This window comes from Watersipora subatra, chromosome 1 (assembly GCF_963576615.1).
Source record: "Watersipora subatra chromosome 1, tzWatSuba1.1, whole genome shotgun sequence".
Taxonomy (NCBI): domain Eukaryota; kingdom Metazoa; phylum Bryozoa; class Gymnolaemata; order Cheilostomatida; family Watersiporidae; genus Watersipora; species Watersipora subatra.
In genome coordinates, this window is record NC_088708.1 from 74,076,564 (window position 1) to 74,096,348 (window position 19,785).

The following is a 19,785-nucleotide window of genomic DNA, read 5'->3' on the forward strand; positions in this document are numbered from 1 at the left end:
TTTACTCTTAGATTGCGTTAAGTTAACGCGCCGCGTAAAGTTAAGTTTGGTGGTTTAATATCCGATACCTGTATAGGGCGCTTTATTTCAGACTAAAAAACCAGCTCAATGCTTGGTCAAGGCCAGTGCCACAGCGTTGAGAAGACACAGTTAATGATTGACCTAATAAACTAACAATGATTGTATACATATCGCCCTATCTTTGATTTTTAACACTACCAACTAGTTCACGTCGCTTAACCAGTTATCAGCTCGTTCCACAACATTGGCTAGTTGAAAGTTTAAAGCATTAGCCAAAATTTTATTCTTCGGGAACTTACACAACAGATGTGATAAACAGTTGATTTTAATTTTTACTGGTGATATTATTTCGTTTATCAAAATATTGCCTTACACCTATATTGCGAGCTACACAGATCAATTATCGTATTAATTTGAACATTCAAATTGTTATTCGGTAAGTACATTAAGTTATACTGTATTGTAAACTTTGTAACAAGTTTTTTTTATCGTTTTTATAATTTTTAACGCGATATTGTCTAACGCTGTTGCACGTATTTATAAATAACGATCACTTAAATAATAAGAATTACTTCGCAAAGTGATACTCAAAGAACTAGCGCTGCCAAACCTTCATTGTTTTCGTGTTAATCATAAGCAGATTACGTATACAAGTTCAGGTTTGTTCAATTGATGTTGTTTTAAAACTACACCTAAACTTCAATAGTTGAAAGCATATTTGAATTAAAAACTCATGGCTAGAATCTCATTTTCCAAACTCACCAGTTATTACATTCTGTCTCAATTTCCCTCTTAATACTTCAGTTTGATATTGAAAAAAATATGTAAATTTTTATTATTCTGTCTAAGTTTTTTTAATATGTTATCAGGAGTTTGGGGTTGCAAATTGAATTTACTGTTTTACTGTTGTTTTTTTGTTATTGATTCTCCAGTTTACATACATAAATATTGAACCATTATGACTTGCATATAGTACACCTTTTTCAAACAATCAGCTTCTGCAGTTTTAAAAACCTTTCCGAAACATCATACACTCGATAAAATGTTGCATATTATTTATGGCTTTGTAGGCCTAAGCAAATTTTTGAAAATAATCGGGTTCTTGTTAGTAAAAAATAAGGTATTCACTGTGGCTATAGTAGCAAACGTTATTCTTATACCTCTCTTCAATGAAACATAATTACTGTAAATAGACTTATGAACTCAAACAAAAAACTAGTGTAGACATTTGTTTTAGATTTTATTGTATCATACGCTTTCTTTGTAAACAATTAAACTGATTAAGAGTCAGTGTTTATTATTTGGTTGTTCTTTATTAAGTTTTCTCTGGGACATATATCTAAAGGTAATTTTGAAAATATATTTTGAGTATTTGAGGATCCTTTTGTTGGGACCCATCTTGTTTGTTATATAAATTGATTAGGCTACATCTGGAATTGTCTCGGTTTCAAAATACACAGCTATTCTTATTGTTAGTGACATTCGCATTTTTGCCCAGATCAAAAGTTATCAGTTTACCATAACTTTCAAACCAACTAATAAAGATAGATAGTCGAAAAGCTCAATTTAAAATGGTCTTGAAATGAATTTAGGTAAAGGCAAGATTGTCATTTTTAATTTTTAGTCTTATAGACATTTTATCTAATTGTTGTTTATGTAACACAAATAACGTAGTCACTCAATGTGTGTAAGCTGTAAAAGTATTTGGTATGCTAAGTAACACTTTTGCGTCACTACTATCAAATTTAAAGGTTGACTGGCAACAAAATTCACATTACAGTTATTTGGTGTCGAAAGATTCACCATGTCTTACTCTGCTGTATCGTAGGTGCAAAATATGTGGGAATGTGATTACAAGCTCTTAAAAGCTCAAAAACGAACAGTTAATCGTCGCCATCACGAGATCGCCGTAGATGGGAATCAGTTTATTTCTCTGACGTAGTCATTACATTCGGTTATTGTTTTGTCACGTGATGTTCTCACGTAAATTAAAAGGCCAATAAAGGCTCAATATAAAACTTCTCGTAGCACTAGTTTATGACAAACACTGAGTTTTACCGAAGAGTCCTTACCAATTATAGACGCTTACTAGTTTACAGTTTTATTTTAGCTTGGTCTAATCATTTAATCATAAGTTCCAAACAGTGCAAATAATTTCTGCAGCGTTTTTCGATTATCACAAGTGACCAACAAGCTCGTCATGATTATCAGACAATGATATGTACTCCTTCGAACTAAGCTTAAAAAATTAAACGAATTTTCACAGTAAGTTATAAGATATCAGTGCTAAAAGTGACAGCATTATAATGACGATGAAATAGACGCGTAAGAACAATAGACATGGTTTTATTGAATGCATGAAGTATATTTGTGAAAATATTTCGACGAATGAGGTTGCATGAAAGTGTAAACACAAGCCATCTTGTAGAACTACGTCCCATTTGAGCCATTTTGGAAAGAGATTCTAATCATCGGCGGTCTCGTGTGGCGGCGATTAACTGTTCGTTTTTTAGCTTTTAAGAGCTTGTAATCACATGTCTATATATTTTGTACCCACAACACAGCAGAGTGAGACATGGTGAATCTTTTGATACCAAATAACTGTAATGTGAATTTTGTTGCAAGTCAACCTCTTAAGCTTCTTTTGACCACGTGTCCAACTACTTTAGAAGATACTTGTGATTTTTGGGACTCTTATTTAAAAGATTGAGAAGAAAAGTGTTTAGATTTGGATGCTTTGGGAAGTTGAATGAACTTTTAAAGACATTGTGACAACTGCTCAGTAGATGATTCATATAGAGGCCTTATATAACGGAAGCAAAATCAAAGCAATTGGTAAACATTAGTTTATCAACATTACATTATGTTCAAATTTTAGATCTTGGGATTTTGCCAAACTGCATCTATCCCTGCACTAATATATTCATATTCACTAAGTTCATTGCACTCGTGGGATCCTTTGGCAATTGCACGTAATACAAATGTTTTTTGGCAAATTTTTTTAATCCTTTGCTGAAAAATGAATAGATTTAGAAAAGATTATTACTGACACATGCTGTCAGCTCAAGTCTACGAAAAGTTTTATCGTAGGCTTGTGATTAAATCACAGCTATCCAGCTCACCTTTTTCCAAACAACTTCTCTTCTAGACTGAGAAATTAATTTGATATGCCAACTGTTAAATTTTAAAGACCTTTTATGTAAGTCATGACAACACCAAACAGCTTAATTTACCAAGAGTTCTGAGTGAACTAGATCCATGTATATCGATTGCATTACGAAGGGTAAGCTAAATTAGTTGAGCTCATATTAATGCAGCCTGCTATGAGCTCCCCGACAGTAGGGTAAGATATCTAACACAGGCACCTTTTATTTGACAAGGTGGTAAAAGTACAACATTTACCAGTAGAAAAATCAGCTCAATGTTGTTCATTGAACTCATCAAACTTTAAAATATTTAGAACATGTACATGTAGTTAGGCTTCAAATACATGAAAGTTGCATTTGAAGTAATAAAATGCCAATGATGCGTCTGCACAATTGCGGTGCAGTTGTGCTGTGTGTCATGAACACTGACACTATATACATACTCAAAACATCATCTACATAGCACACAATATATTTGGCTATTACCTCACAGAAAAATCTTAAATTTACATATACCCTTGAAAAATGTGTGTACTAGTGTTATAAAGCTCACATTTAAATTAGTCAAGCTACCTAAACCTTGAAAGAAATACCCCTACAGTTCAAAAGTATGAAAAAGGCTGTCAAAGACATGTGTGACAAAGTATGACAATGACAGAAGTATTATTTGCCCAATTAGGTGGCAAACAATAAGTCTTCATTGATACTAATACCATCATAAAGAAATGAAAATCTTAGCAAATACTGTAAAGTCTAGCGTACAAGTCGAAAATTTGATACAAAAGATTAAGCTTAAAATTCCATCCTCGACTTATACAGTGGTAACGGTTTTCATGACACAAATTCTAGTGAAATTTAACTTCAAATACCATCGCAACTCAAAATTACATGGTATGACACATACAGATTTATTTATAAAATAGTAAAATACTAGTAATCCTACTCACCATGAGATGGATCAAACATAAAGTCTCATTCTTCACCATTCAAATTATTATCGCTAGAATAATGTTGTTTTCTTTTCGATGTTGATGATTTTTTCGTAGTATCTGCCTATATGCCCGCACTTTGGTAATCCATTTGACACATCCACTATTGTCCATCTATCCTTTTTCTTGTTCATGAACCACGATTTCTGACAAAGATTTCTCTTGCGGCATAGCTTTGCTGTTAAAAGCATACATGTTATCAAATCTGTTAATTTCGTTTGATTGGCGAGGCGGACCAATACGATAGGGAAGTAATGATTTTTTGCCTTTTGGGTTTCACTAGAACTCATTTTTCTTTGGTTATTTAGCTTTTTCTTTAGCTGTTGTTCGTATTACCAATAGCACAAAAACATCGGCGTTTTTGCTGATGGCAATTTTGAATGCCATTTTTTTAGCTACACATCGCCCGTTTTTGATGCCAACTGAACTATTAGCGATCAAACGATATGGGCCAGAAAAGGGGTCAACTTATACGGCAGGTACATGTCAAACCAGGATTTTAAAACCAAACTATGGACCTCGGCTTTTGCGCAGGGGCGACTTATACGCCGTAATTCATGGTATTTGTAATGCTTAAAAACGTGTTTGCTTTTTTTAAGCTATAGCACTCATTAGTATGTGACTCTGTTTTTAAACATCTTTTGGGAATGCTAAATGTGATGATAACGCAACACCAAACTGACCAAGTAATGCATGACTCTACACGTGTTTGTATGCTTTAAAGGAGGTTTGACAATGTCCGAACTATAGGCGATAACATTAATAGTACAAAATCTCTGATTGAGTAAAATGCAACGGTTGTGCCAGACTGCTTCCGATTTCTATGTGAAGAGCAATGTAACAGCTCTAGTCGCCACACTTAAATGAGGAAAGAAAACCATCACAAAAATCATTTACTTTTTCTGTATCAGTTTTGTTAGGCTGTTTCATCAGAGCAACTCCTGCACTGCTGTTATATAAAGGATGTTTCAAGGTCTCATGTCATCCAGTTTTAGGTCTTCTAGTACTTTTACAAATCCTTTTTTGGCTAACCTTTTGGTGGTCATTCTGGAATGCAGTCTTACATCTTTTAGCGACTCATTGCACTGGGCATGTCAATGGTCTAGCCACTAGTTTATCCTGTTATATAAGACTTGGCTGGAATGGTGGCTAATAGCTTTCAACAAGAAATTTTGATAGTTATTGTTGAAGTAATTCTAACTGCTCTCAATTTATCTATGACCTTTCAAGTAGTTGAGCATATGCTATACCGCAAAACCAAATAAACCGGCTTTTTACTATAGGCGTAATTATATCTACTGTTGTTACACGCAATAGATCTTTCATTCTAATGAAAAATCAGCAGAAGCATGTTCAAGCACGAAATCTTTGGATAGTTTCATAGTAGCTCATATTATTGAGATAAGATTGGTAGGATTTATGGTGATGACTTGGTGTTAGACAGCCCTAAACTCCCCATGAAACAAGCCTGCCCACAGTGCATCTCCGGTCCTTTGCATTCTTTTCTCTTTGTCTCACGTAATGGCTCTTTCAGTTTGTTTTATCGATTAATAAAGGAAAGCTTTGAGATGCTTTGTGGTTTACTCAATTGATCAGGTACTGCGAAATATTTGTAAGTTATTTATGTATGATTGTTTCTAGACTGTTGGAAGGCCATTTGTGGTTACTCGTCATTGCGTTTGGCAGCAGTGTTTGTATAGCCAGATGCAAGTGCCCTGCAGTACTATGCATTCTCCTAGCAAATATGCAAAATACCACACCAATTTGTTATGGGTTTTCACCTGTTCCAGAAAGTAGAGTCTATTTCAACTATAACATTTCCGACTTACATCTGTGTAGAAAGCTAACCAGAGTTGGGGACTCAAATTCTTGTATAAGCTTTAGAGGTTTTAAGGTCTTTGGTTAGTTCTTTACTTATGTAGCCTAATATTTGAGTAGCTGATAACATTCCAGTAGAATGCAATAAATGCTCTTCTAGACAGCATATTAATACGGTCTATTTTTAAACAACTGTAAGCGCATTTAGCTTATTTTCCAACATGATACACCTAGTCATAATATTCATTTACTTCCGCTAGCCAACAGATAAGAATTGATTATTCTAGTCTCTTGCAAGTTTTCTTTTTCCAATGGGTATGAAGGAGACAACCTCTTTTTAAACAAACAAGCGCGTAACAAGTTTGGTTTGGTGATGACCAGCCGGTAGAGGCTATACCGTTCTTAATGACTTGAATTACAACTACTCCATTTCATAGGTTGGCCATTGCTCAACCACGCATATGCCTACCACAGTTAAGCAGGGTCAGTTTCGCTGGTAGCAACAGTTCTTTATCATGCCTTCTTCGGAGGACATTGAGTATTGGAAGAATCTCGCAGAAGAATACAATGCCAAGTAAGTGTGTTTCGATATATCTATCAAGACCGAGTGTTCTGTATATACTGTATATCTTGTCTCTTGGTATTTTACTGCTTGAGTAACATTGCATAGGCCTAGATATGGATGTGTGCTTGTACAGACCCTCTGACTTGTGTAGAGTGTGCTTGAGTGTATAGTAGGATAGGCTTGGTGCGCTAAACGGTTTATCCCGACATGGCAGATTAGCTTTCTCATGACTAGGCCTATGGTAAACTGAGATGTACATTGGCATACAACTATGACAGTCTTTTGTGAAAAGGTTTATGAGCTGTTAACTCTATGCATTGTATTTGACATTGTACAGAGTACAATTCCTTCATAACTGCCACAAGGAGTCTCGTAAACTGCCCTTTTAACTATGAGGTCTATCTAGGCTAGCCACCATTTGCTGCCTTTCAGTACTTCCTGCTTGATGCCATACTAGCGGCACTACAGAGAAATCATCCAAACTACTCATATGTTACCAGGTCATGTGTCGAGGCAGTTACTCATATCCTGACGAATCATCGCAAACTTGGCAGCCTTCGTGCTGATTCTAAATATGTTTGCGGTTCTAGTCAGTAGTCTGGATCATCTAAGCAGATGAAACAATTGCGCCTTATAAAGATTTTGTCTTGTTTCCATCATCTGCTGCAAGTCATGAATTCATACATTTGGGTATTTCACTAAGTTTTAACAGAGAATGATCGGCCGATGAAATATTGTGTGACTGAGCTTTGGTTTTTCATGCAGCGATCGTTCATGCTCGAATTTTTGTTGAAACATGGTCGAGGTATAATCGATGATCTTTATTATAACAGTTTCAACGTCAAGGGTGTATTGTAGGTCGTAGGTTGTCTTGCAAACAAAACCACTGCTGAAAATGTAAATTGTTGCAATATTTCTTACACCACGTTATTTTTGTACCTCCAGTCTGTAAGAGGAAGTAAGCTACCATTGGGACGAGATTCCATTTACCTAGTGCAGTGATATTGCATCAATCAACACAGTTGAAAAAAACTTATCGTGTGTCGACGAACCATTCCTGTGTCGATGTAACATTATGAACTCATTGAAATTTAGCGTTTATTGAAGTTGTACTTGGGTTTGCTAAGCTATGTATTGCACCTGTGCTTGTGTTGACCTAATGTTGACCATGAGCTAATGGTTCATTGTAGCCGTACAAATGCTGCTTGTATACATAATCACCTGCTAGGAAATCATTAATGTAACGCGTACAGTCTCCTTACATAGATTGAATTATAGCATTGTGACTTATTCTAAGTCTTCTGAAAGCCTTTACTCAACTTTCATCTGTACAGCTAGTCGGTATGCCTCCCTTTAGAATTCACTCTCGTGCTATATTTTACTCTAAACTAAGTAGATGGATGGACCGTTACTGACTTTATCATCGTCATGATATTTTTACATTCATTATGAGACAATCGTAAATTTAGTTGGCATGGATTAACCTAGTTACCTAGTAATTTTTAATGTGCGATTTTTTTTTACTTTGAACTTTGGTCAATAGAATACATTGTGGAACAGCCAATGGTAATAACAAATGGCTGCTTGACGTACCCAACTCTTAGTGAATGAGGCGAAATACCTAACAACTGGGAGATATGTAACCATGGAAGGGCAATTGTGATCTGTCTGCCATTGATTGGTCTCTTTTACCTGCCTCATTGTGGCTCAATTAGACACTGTTCGTAGCTGAAATTTGATTGTAAGCAGCATTATTTGTCAGGTGGTCCATGCACTTCACAAAATTGATCTTTTGGTTATCTAGTTTATGACATCTTATTCAGTCCATCGACGAATGTGAAAGTAACCAGCCAACTCCAACAGCATGTCAAGGTCATTAGCAGCAATAAATGACTCAGCCTAATGTAATTGTCTGCTGTATTTATTGCTTTGTGATGTTTTGGCTACTTTTTGTCTAATCAGGTTCATCCTTGTGGTTAACCTCTACTATGATTGAGGCTAATATTCCTTTAGAGGAGCGGGTCTTCTAAACTATTGATCTACAAATATTTAATTTGTAAATTTGTGTTGATCAAATTGAAGTAGTAAATCCTTTGCAAAGTATTAAAATTAAAAATCTTTTAATATAAAAAATACCAATGTGTCAATGTTGAGTCATCGATATAACTAAACACGTGAATAAAATATACTTGTGAATGCTAAGATTGTTCAACATCCTTTGGTTGCACCAAATAAACTTATGCACGGAAAATGTTCCCAATCTCATCATATATTGGCTACATCCCTTATTTAAAACAAAAGGTTCAACATTGAATAAGTGATGACGTTTCCAAAAAGATTTATTTAATGCCTTTGGAAGTCAGACTAAGAGCCATTTATATCATATTATAGATTTGCGTAGCAATAAGCTAACATCAAGTTTAAATGTTCAATATTTGGCATAATAATTCGACTGGCCCTGTTTGTATATCTAGTCAATTCAATGTCTAGGTGGCAAGATGCGAAGGAAGAACTGGATGAATACCAGCAAAGTAGTCAGGAATTGGAATCTGAAATGGAACTACAGTTAGAACAATCAGAGAGCAAAGTAAAGGAATTGACCTCACAAAATGAGAGGCTGGAAACAGAGCTGGACACACTCAGGGTAGGATGCCTGAGCTGTTCGTAATCGCTCACAATAGCATAAGAAGACGGGTTTTTGGTGAACTCTGTCACTCACCAGCTGTAACCGCGCTTTCCAGCATTTAGCATTGATTGCCTCTTAAATTCTCCCCAATCATGCATCATCGTTCAGTTTTTGTTAATCATACAGATTCAGTATGCTATATATACAATATACTATACAATTATGGCCGAGGAACGTGTACATGTAGGCTTGCTTAGATACATAGCAATTGCACGAGTTTAGAAGGCTATTGTCTTCTCTCTGGCACTCTCTACTACACTCTCTTCTACACTCTCTACTGCACTCTCTATACTGCACTCTACTGCACTCTCTATTGCATTCTCTATTGCACGCTATATTGGACTCTCTGCTTGCACTCTCTACTGCACTCTCTACTGCACTATCTACTACACTCTCTACTACATTCTCTACTGCACTCTCTACTGCTCTCTATATTGCACTCTATATTGCACTCTCTACTGCACTCTCTACTGCACTCTCTACTGCACTCTCTATTGCACTCTCTACTGCACTCTCTACTGCACTATCTACTACACTCTCTACTACATTCTCTACTACACTCTCTACTGCTCTCTATATTGCACTCTCTACTGCACTCTCTACTGCACTCTCTACTGCACTCTCTACTGCACTCTCTACTACACTCTCTACTGCACTCTCTATTGCACTCTCTATTGGACTCTATACTGCACTCTCTATTGCACTCTATATTGGACTCTTTACTGCACTCTCCACTGCACGCTCTATTGCACTCTCTACTGCACTCTCTATTGCACTCTCTATTGCACTCTCTATTGCACTCTCTACTGCACTCTCTACTGCACTCTCTACTGCACTCTCTATTGCACTCTCTATTGCACTCTCTACTGCACTCTCTATTGCACTCTCTATTGCACTCTCTACTGCACTCTCTATTGGACTCTTTGCTGCACTCTCTACTGCACGCTCTATTGCACTCTCTACTGCACTCTCTACTGCACTCTCTATTGGACTCTATACTGCACTCTACTGCACTCTCTATTGCATTCTCTATTGCACGCTATATTGCACTCTCTGCTTGCACTCTCTACTGCACTCTCTACTGCACTCTCTACTGCACTCTCTACTGCACTCTCTATTGCACTCTCTACTGCACTCTCTACTGCACTCTCTACTGCACTCTCTACTGCACTCTCTACTGCACTCTCTACTGCACTCTCTACTGCTCTCTCTACTGCACTCTCTACTGCACTCTCTACTGCACTCTCTACTGCACTCTCTATTGCACTCTCTACTGCACTCTCTATTGCACTCTCTATTGCACTCTCTATTGCACTCTCTACTGCATTCTCTATTGCACTCTCTACTGCTAATAAATGGAACTGTCACTAAAACTAGGGACTCACTGGCACTGCATGCTCTTTATATAGATTTAATCTGCCCTGTCTTTAGATGCTGCCTTTCTTGAGTATATGGCATTAGATGAGTCAGACAAAGGGGCTATTGTTATCAGTAGTTCAGAGAACTCAAATATTTAAACTAATAGCTGCCGGGTTTGTTCAGCTGCCGGGCTACTCTATCACAAATCTATCTATGCTGATGTCAGAATCGTAATGATTTGTGAGAACTGGTAGAGCCTTCATTCACCTGTCTGGATATTTGTCACTATTTGTGGATAAGGGTAGCTGTTGCCTTCATTCCTCACTGCCTCCCTCCGTCTAATCTATCACACAGATTAGCTATTATATATTTGTCACAGACAAAAAGAATCTTTTTGTTCATAGACTGCCCAAAAATGGTAAACATGTTTCTAGAAACAAAATCTTCCACCAACAAGTTGGATAAAAATGCGGTGTTTCAATTTGTGTTTACAAGTTGGCTAAATAGAGAATTGTGGCTCAGCCTTAGCAGACAGTGAGAAATTCATATAGCTCAATGAGCTAGCATATTATTAACATTCCAGCGATTCTAGTCACGCATTCTTAAATCCGCTAATACATGATACCTTGTCCTACAACACATACTCTGCCTCAAAAAGTTTCATAGCTTACTCAAACACTTTGGATCGTTGCCCATGCTCATTTGATGCGGTGCCTGCGTTATATTTGTGTTGTTCTGAAATCTTATACTTTCTAAAGCTTGGATGCCGTTTAAATGCAATACTAACATACAACTTACTGGATATCAATGTGACCTATCACGCTATGCAAACTGTGATGTTGGCTTGGTCGAGATTTGCTACCTCGCTTGATCAATATGAACGTTTACGGTGTCTCTTGTATTTGCTAAATTAGGATGACCATTAAACCTTTGAGAATTTTTATACATAGCGATATTTTAGTTATAATAACTTTTTAGTATTTTATAGTCTACCAACACTCAACAAGTTATTTAGTAAAGGAGCACATCTGATAAGCTAAAGTTGATCTACATGTAGGTATCGTGAATATATGAAAGTATCTCGGTCATTACATTTCATTGATGGGCGGGCATGTTGAAAAATACTGGCCATGCCATTATGTGTTTCGCTATAGAACCTTTGCTCACTATTCACGCAATGTGCATGTAAGTTTTGGTTGTAACCAGCAATTATTAATAATGGCCTTGCGACAACCTTCACCAATAATGAATACTCGCGCTAAGAGTAGCGAATTATGAAAACTCTGAGTGCTGGTGAACATAACTTGTCGAAGGCATAGAGTCATAGATGATTATGTCGTTTAAACAAGGTTTGAACAGCATTCAAGATGAACATTTTTTAAGCATTTCACTTTGTCGTTTGCAGGAAAGGTTTGAACAGCAATCTTCGACAGATGCGAGGCTGATTGGAGAGCTGCAGGATGATCTTGCCGAGCTAAAAGGCTACAAGAGAGAACTGGAAGTCTATATTAGAGAATTGGAGCAGATGAATGATGATTTGCAGCGCGCTAAGAGGTATTGCAGCTCTTCTCATTCTTTGACAGCATCTCTGTTACCCTTGCACCCTTCACCTTTCTTTCTCCATACTCTTACCTCTTTGCATACACGCTAGAAAAGTGGTACATTCCTTGTCTGCCCTCTCGATTGCAACTCTGCACTCCTACTTGTGGTGTACATCTTCCTTTGGCTGCAAGAAGTCATAGTGAACGTACAAGATATTTTCAAAGTTAGAAAACAAAAGTTTGGACGACTTAGTTTTTTCATTGATCTATGTCAGCAACACGTGCAAAAGTGCGGAGCAGTTTGAGGCTGAGCCAACCCATTTATGGTATGGCCACATTTATCTGGTTCCTGTGGGCGTTATGTCGATCACCCCAGGGAAGAAGCTGTTAGTGTTTACTGTAGGTATGTCATTGTTTATCATTCACGAGTAGCGTCTGTCTCATAGCACACCATTACCTATCATAGCACAACGAAGACTCTTTTTGTAAATCACACAGGGGTATAGAGCTTGCTGCTTCTGCGTATTCCATGTCAGCGATAAAAATCTCATGGCACTATTTCTGTAAATAATGCAAAGTATACTCTATAAGCTATCATATAAAACTCATCATATTATTAATAAGTCACTACTGCTTATTTCAAAGCTGTTTGAGGTGCGGGCATCAGAATAAGATAAAAACACAAAATGCAAGTTGACAAAAAAATAGCAACAATTAAATAACCATTAAAAATTTCTTTTTGTAGTTTGAAATTATCGAAACTTCATTAGCTCCTGTATCAATAAGTATTAGAAAACAGCCAGCCGATATCTCTTCACAGCTCTAGAGTTGCAATATCAGTGGAGTCTTGTATTTAAACTGCACAAAAGATTTTTAGATTGAATTGTAGAAAGGTTTTTGTGGCACTTGCAGGTGAATAGCGCCTGTTAATCCGTAGCTGTAGAGGCTGTTGCAAAACGGCTGTTTTATGGATTTGGTATCTGCTGACTCGGCACTTTTTAACTACCTTTTAAACATAATAATGTTCATATCCTACACGGGTAAAGATTCTTTGAATTTGAGTTGCTTAGAAAAATTCAAACAAGCACTGCTGTAGAGTAAAATAAAATAAGGTATTCATATTTCACCGACTTCTGCAGTTCGCTTCCCAGCAAACAAAAATAAAACTGTTTTAACTATTGTTGGGTTTGTTAGGTTTGAAAATATCAAATCATAATCACGAAATATCTCCAACATAGCTACCTATAAAGATATAATATTATATCAAAATATCTCCAACATAGCCACCTATAAAGATATAATATTATATCAAAATATCTCCAACATAGCCACCTATAAAGATATAATATTGTTATTTCAAAATATCTCCAACATAGCCACCTATAAAGATATAATATTGTTATTTCAAAATATCTCCAACATAGCCAACTATAAAGATATAATATTGTTATTTCAAAATATCTCCAACATAGCTACCTATAAAGATATAATATTGTTATTTCAAAATATCTCCAACATAGCCACCTATAAAGATATAATATTGTTATTTCAAAATATCTCCAACATAGCCACCTATAAAGATATAATATTATATCAAAATATCTCCAACATAGCCACCTATAAAGATATAATGTTATTTCAAAATATCTCCAACATAGCCACCTATAAAGATATAATATTGTTATTTCAAAATATCTCCAACATAGCCACCTATAAAGATATAATATTGTTATTTCAAAATATCTCCAACATAGCTACCTATAAAGATATAATATTGTTATTTCAAAATATCTCCAACATAGCCACCTATAAAGATATAATATTGTTATTTCAAAATATCTCCAACATAGCCACCTATAAAGATATAATATTGTTATTTCAAAACATCTCCAACATAGCCACCTATAAAGATATAATATTATATCAAAATATCTCCAACATAGCCACCTATAAAGATATAATATTGTTATATCAAAATATCTCCAACATAACCACCTATAAAGATATAATATTGTTATATCAAAATATCTCCAACATAGCCACCTATAAAGATATAATATTGTTATATCAAAATATCTCCAATATAGCTACCTATAAAGATATAATATGATTATTTCAAAATATCTCCAACATAGCCACCTATAAAGATATAATATTGTTATATCAAAATATCTCCAACATAGCCACCTATAAAGATATAATATTGTTATATCAAAATATCTCCAACATAGCCACCTATAAAGATATAATATTGTTATATCAAAATATCTCCAATATAGCCACCTATAAAGATATAATATTGTTATATCAAAATATCTCCAACATAGCCACCTATAAAGATATAATATTGTTATATCAAAATATCTCCAACATAGCTACCTATAAAGATATAATATGATTATTTCAAAATATCTCCAACATAGCCACCTATAAAGATATAATATTGTTATATCAAAATATCTCCAACATAGCCACCTATAAAGATATAATATTGTTATATCAAAATATCTCCAACATAGCCACCTATAAAGATATAATATGATTATTTCAAAATATCTCCAACATAGCCACCTATAAAGATATAATATTGTTATATCAAAATATCTCCAACATAGCCACCTATAAAGATATAATATTGTTATTTCAAAGCATATTTATAAATAATGAAATGGCCTGTGGCAAGATCTCTCTAACAAAATTGCATAGCTGCCGATGTTTCTGATTTTTGGCTTGAAATTGGAAATGCTTCTCTTTATTTACTAAGTCACTTAGAGGTTTGTAGTTAAGAGCCAGCCACCAGTACTTTTAAAATACCTTACCTCGCTTGTTTGCTTTGCTTAGGGAAACAGTCAGCTCTCTGCAGGACTTTGAATCTAAGCTCAATCAGGCAATAGAGAGAAATGCATTCCTCGAATCGGAACTCGATGACAGGGACTATCTGATGGAAAGTGTACAAAGGCTGAAGGATGAAGCTAGAGGTAGAGGAATTTAGATTAATCTCAATACTGATATGATCTGCATTGCCAGCTTTCTGTTGCACATTTGCTAGACGCGTATTAGCAGTAAATAGGCCATGTCAATTTGTAAATTCCGAGTATTAGAAATAGAGTAATTAGAATTCTCACACTACCCAAATTATCCGCATAGTTGTCGTAACTTTATTCAGATCTGAGACAAGAATTAGACGTTACTAAGAAGAAAAAGGATGAGCCGGAAACTACGTCTCCGGCAGTTGTTAAAGTGAAACCAGAAGTGAAGGTTGAGCCTTCGACCAATCACCAACAGTTACTCCCTAATACAATATACAAGGAGAATCAATCTAATGGCACTATGAGTACACCTAGCAGAACAGGCTTACTGAGAAGTGAGTGAAGCTTTTGCACTAGTATTTGTCTGAGCATGATACGAGATTGGTCAAATCAGAATGGATTGGTGTAAGGTGCGTTGGCCAAACAAGAGGTGAGAGTGATTTGGGCAGAAGATGAGTTTATGGTTGCTAGGTTTTTCTCATGTAGGTACTGGAACATCAAATACAGCTAGCACACCCTTAACACCTACTGCTCGTATATCAGCTCTAAATATTGTTGGAGATCTTCTGAGGAAAGTTGGTGCTCTGGAGACAAAATTGAATGCGGTAAAGAACACAGTCTCTGACCAGAGTCCTATGACCAAGCATAGGTTAGTCTCGACAGATAACTTACTAGCTGTTTCCTATTTCTGCTATGACCAAGCACAGGTTAGTCAGGGACAGACAACTTATTAGCTGTTTCCTATTGCTGCTATGACCAAGCACAGGTTAGTCAGGGGTGGACAACTTACTGTCTCCTATTTCTGCTATGACCAAGCGCAGGTTAGTCAGCGACAGACAACTTGTTTCCTATTGCTTCTATGACCAAGCACAGGTTAGTCTCGACAGATAATTTACTAGCTGTTCCTATTGCCGCTACGACCAAGCACAGGTTAGTCAGAGACAGATAACTTACTAGCTGTTTCCTATTGCTGCTATGCCCAAGCACAGGTTGGTCAGAGACAGATACTAGCTGTTTCCTACTGCTGCTATGACCGAGTAAAGGTTAGTCAGAGACAGATAACTTACTAGCTGTTTCTTATTGCTGCTATGACCAAGCACAGGTTAGTCAGGGACAGACAACTTACTAGCTGTTTCCTATTGCTGCTATGACCAAGCACAGGTTAGTCTCGACAGATAACTTACTAGCTGTTTCCTACTGCTGCTATGACCAAGCACAGGTTAGTCTCGACAAGTAACTTACTAGCTGTTTCCTATTGCTGCTATGACTAGACACAGGTTAGTCAGGGACAGACAACTTACTAGCTGTTTTCTATTGCTGCCATGATCAAGCACAGGTTAGTCTCGACAGATAACTTACTAGCTGTTTCCTATTTATGTTTCCTATGCAAATGCGTAAAACTGCTGTTTGGCTCTTTGCAGTAATACTGTTATTAATGGTTAGAAATGTACTGATGTTTCTGTGTATTCTTCCTAGGAACCTACACCTGGCAGGCACCACCTCCCATAGACACAGGTGAATTAGAATGGTTGTGGGTTTTGGGCGCGCATGTGCCATTAGTTTTAATATTTCCTTCCTCACTCCTTCCCTCACTACTAGCCCTTCTCATTGTCTAATCCTTTGGTCGTTGTGGCATCACGAATATGGCCGACTGGTTCGCATTTTTTCATGATTGCTTGATGACTTTATATTTCAGTATTTTCAATTGTTCAAAGAAAATGGTGACAGGTAGAATATTGTGCGGTGGTTTACCATTTTCCTCTATCATATTCCATGTGTGAGGTCCGCGGCACAGGTGGAAGTTGTCAGACTTTGACCAGACTACCTTCCTCATGGCTACTCTCAATCTTGCAGCATTAGGCAGTGGCTATTAGACAGCAGTTAGTTCTATGTGGTTTGCTCTATGCATTTTCTATTACCTAGGCATACTTCATTGGCGCCCTTCCTCTAGTGATATTTTCATATTGTACTTATGTTGTGTATTGTTGCTCTCATAGAAGAGATGTTCGACCGCCATCTATGGGGCTCAACGCAACGTCATCGTTGCTGTCTAATCACAGTGCGTCTGAGGTCAGTGCTACAACATGGAGGGCATGGTTTACTCGGAGCGACATGTAACTAATTGTGAGCTGTATGTCCTCAAAGCTGCTATCCCAGCATGCTGCTCTCTTGTTAGTTTCCTAATAATTATTTTAACCGCGCTTACAAATACGCATGAAGACTTTAGTCATCTAATATCGTAGAAAAGAACTTTGGGAAGGTTGCTTCATTTTATTTCCGACTCTATGTTAAGCTCTTGTGCTGGTAGTTTGCCTGACAACTGGTTTACTAACCTCTGCAGCATCCTTTGGCTTACTGTCTGTTGGTTGAGTTGTACCCATGCTGGAGCAGCATTTGTTACAGCGTGTATTTCTACCATTGATGCATTTTATCTATTGCTTTTAACTTTTCCTTTAGAAGTCGTCTTGCACTTTGTGCATGATCACTAGTAATATCGATTTTTCGGCTATGAAGACAACATTTGTGTGGAAGCATCGCTGCTCCTATTGCAAATCTTGATGAACCAGCTGTACTAAAATAGAAACGAAACTCCCTCTCTCTAGCTATAACGTTACTATGTTTGTTCTATTGGCAACTGGCAATCATCGGGAAGCTGATGAATCATGCTGCTTCAGCTGTAGGAGTGCTTTCGAATTAAACAGCTTTGGTGGAGGAATACCTTTTTATTCATTGTTACTATAACAATGAAGGCATAGGTCATTTCATCAGGATATGCTCTGATGGGTTGATGCTCTACTGGCAAGAAACTGTTGTCAAAGGTGGAGGATGCAGCTACCTGTAGGATATTCTATGTAGGAAACTCTATGTAGGATATTTTATGTAGGACGCTCTATGTAGGATATTCTATGTAGGACACTGATGGTCATTATCTGAGTGGATTAAGAGCTCCTCGCTATTTTCGTTCAGAAATTACTAATCTTTTATAGCGATTTACTCATGCTTAATAAATATGTCATGGAACAGCTTCTAGATCATGAGCAGACAACACTTGATAGCGGCAGTAGTTGGCTTGAATTCTACTTCCTAGAAGACAACTCTCCAAATGTCAGTTTGTTATGCGGTGATTGAGATGGTTGGACTAACACTTCAAAGAAAATTTGTTTTACTGATTAATTGTTTGGTAGAAAAGTTTGCCAAACCTATCTACCAATTCTGTCCAATTGTTGATGAAGGCAATACTTTTGTATGTAATTTAGCAAAAATTTCAATCTTCAAGCCATTTTGACGGCCTGTTTTGAAATGTAAAACAAGACTAACTGTGTAAGATATATTTACAGAGTTTATAAATTAAGCTTAGGGAGGCTTATTGGCTGCAGGTATCTAGAAAGTTCATTGTTATTAATTACTACAGTAATTAATGACAATGGATTACTGTTATTAATTTGTTATTCTCATTGTTATTAATTACTATAGTAATTAATAAAACAATGAGAATTGTGGCTAACATTAATGAGAATTGTATTGAGAATATTTAGGTCGTGCAAGCTGACCTAAATATGTCTATACACCTATCCTGATGTCTATACACCTATCCGGATGTCGATACACCTATCCGGATGTCTATTATTTTCATCATTCTTGCCATAATATTAATGCTCAGTGTGTTTTCTATGTAGAAGAGCGGTGGATTCACGTCGAGGATCATCTAAGACTCCTGGTCAAGCTGGAGGCTATGTGAAGATAAGCGTATAAGCACACTCCTTGCGTCGCTCAATTTAGGTGTATATGATAATATTATTTATTGCACAAGACAAGCCACACACGCTACTCATTTCGACAGCAATCAGTAGTCTCTCTGTGATAGTTCTGCAGACTAATAGCTTTATACTGAATGCGGAGATGTCGCGAGGTTTGTTCGTTTACTCATTCATGTCTGTACCATTGCTGTGACACAGTCGAGCCTGTAAATTGTGCAACGGCTTAACGTTTACTCGTTATTAGGATTTTTGCTTTACATAGAATATTCTTTGTGTTAGTAGTTCCTGATGGCATAGCCCGTGTTAATATTTATAGTGCAAAGCTGAAGATTGGTACGCTCGATCATGACATGAGGCGTGTTCTTTTATGGTGTCTCACACGCCAAGCATTGACTGACAGAACTTTCAGTCTTTTGCTACTCTTTTTCATTTTCGTTTTAACGTCTTGACAGCGGTTCACAGATATTATTTTTGTTTCATAGGAACATCAAATATATTATTTTGCCAGATCTCTCTCATCTTTCATTTATTCATGCCATATTTCGATTCACAAATGCTATGACACTCAGTCAATGCTCAATATAGTTTTGTTAGAACTGTTGAATAAACCAGAAATAACGACTGACATTATACTGGATACTATGATTGTTAATATATCACCTAGTGAATTATTTGCAAGAATAAATACACCTAGAATATTGATACTTGGCAATTTTAATTACAAGAGAGATGAGTGTTTGAAGATGTAAACACATCAATACTTAGACTCTCAACTTGTAACTGTTGTCATATTAGAACACAGAAAATCAGCATGCTAGGAATACATAGGCTGTTGACAACCCAATTGCCTCAGTTTGTTAAGTCGGCAAATAT

The 19,785-nt window shown here is 36.5% G+C and overlaps 1 protein-coding gene across 8 annotated transcripts; it reads left to right on the forward strand.

The window, feature by feature from the left end:
• The first annotated feature begins 240 nt into the window (after positions 1-240).
• LOC137385678 (nuclear distribution protein nudE homolog 1-like) lies at positions 241-19,421 on the forward strand. Of its 8 annotated transcripts, none has more exons than XM_068072197.1 (10): positions 241-457; positions 6,412-6,548; positions 9,030-9,183; positions 11,990-12,138; positions 14,967-15,103; positions 15,292-15,489; positions 15,641-15,803; positions 16,631-16,669; positions 17,152-17,285; positions 18,832-19,421. In XM_068072197.1, exons 2-9 carry the CDS (start codon positions 6,490-6,492, stop codon positions 17,270-17,272), a joined length of 1,020 nt encoding a protein of 339 aa, XP_067928298.1. In that variant the 5' UTR covers positions 241-457; positions 6,412-6,489; the 3' UTR covers positions 17,273-17,285; positions 18,832-19,421. The 8 variants fall into 8 exon arrangements, with proteins under 8 accessions (XP_067928298.1, XP_067928297.1, XP_067928300.1 ...); XM_068072196.1 differs by having other exon boundaries at positions 17,152-17,278; XM_068072199.1 differs by having other exon boundaries at positions 17,152-17,224.
• Positions 19,422-19,785: the final 364 nt, after the last annotated feature.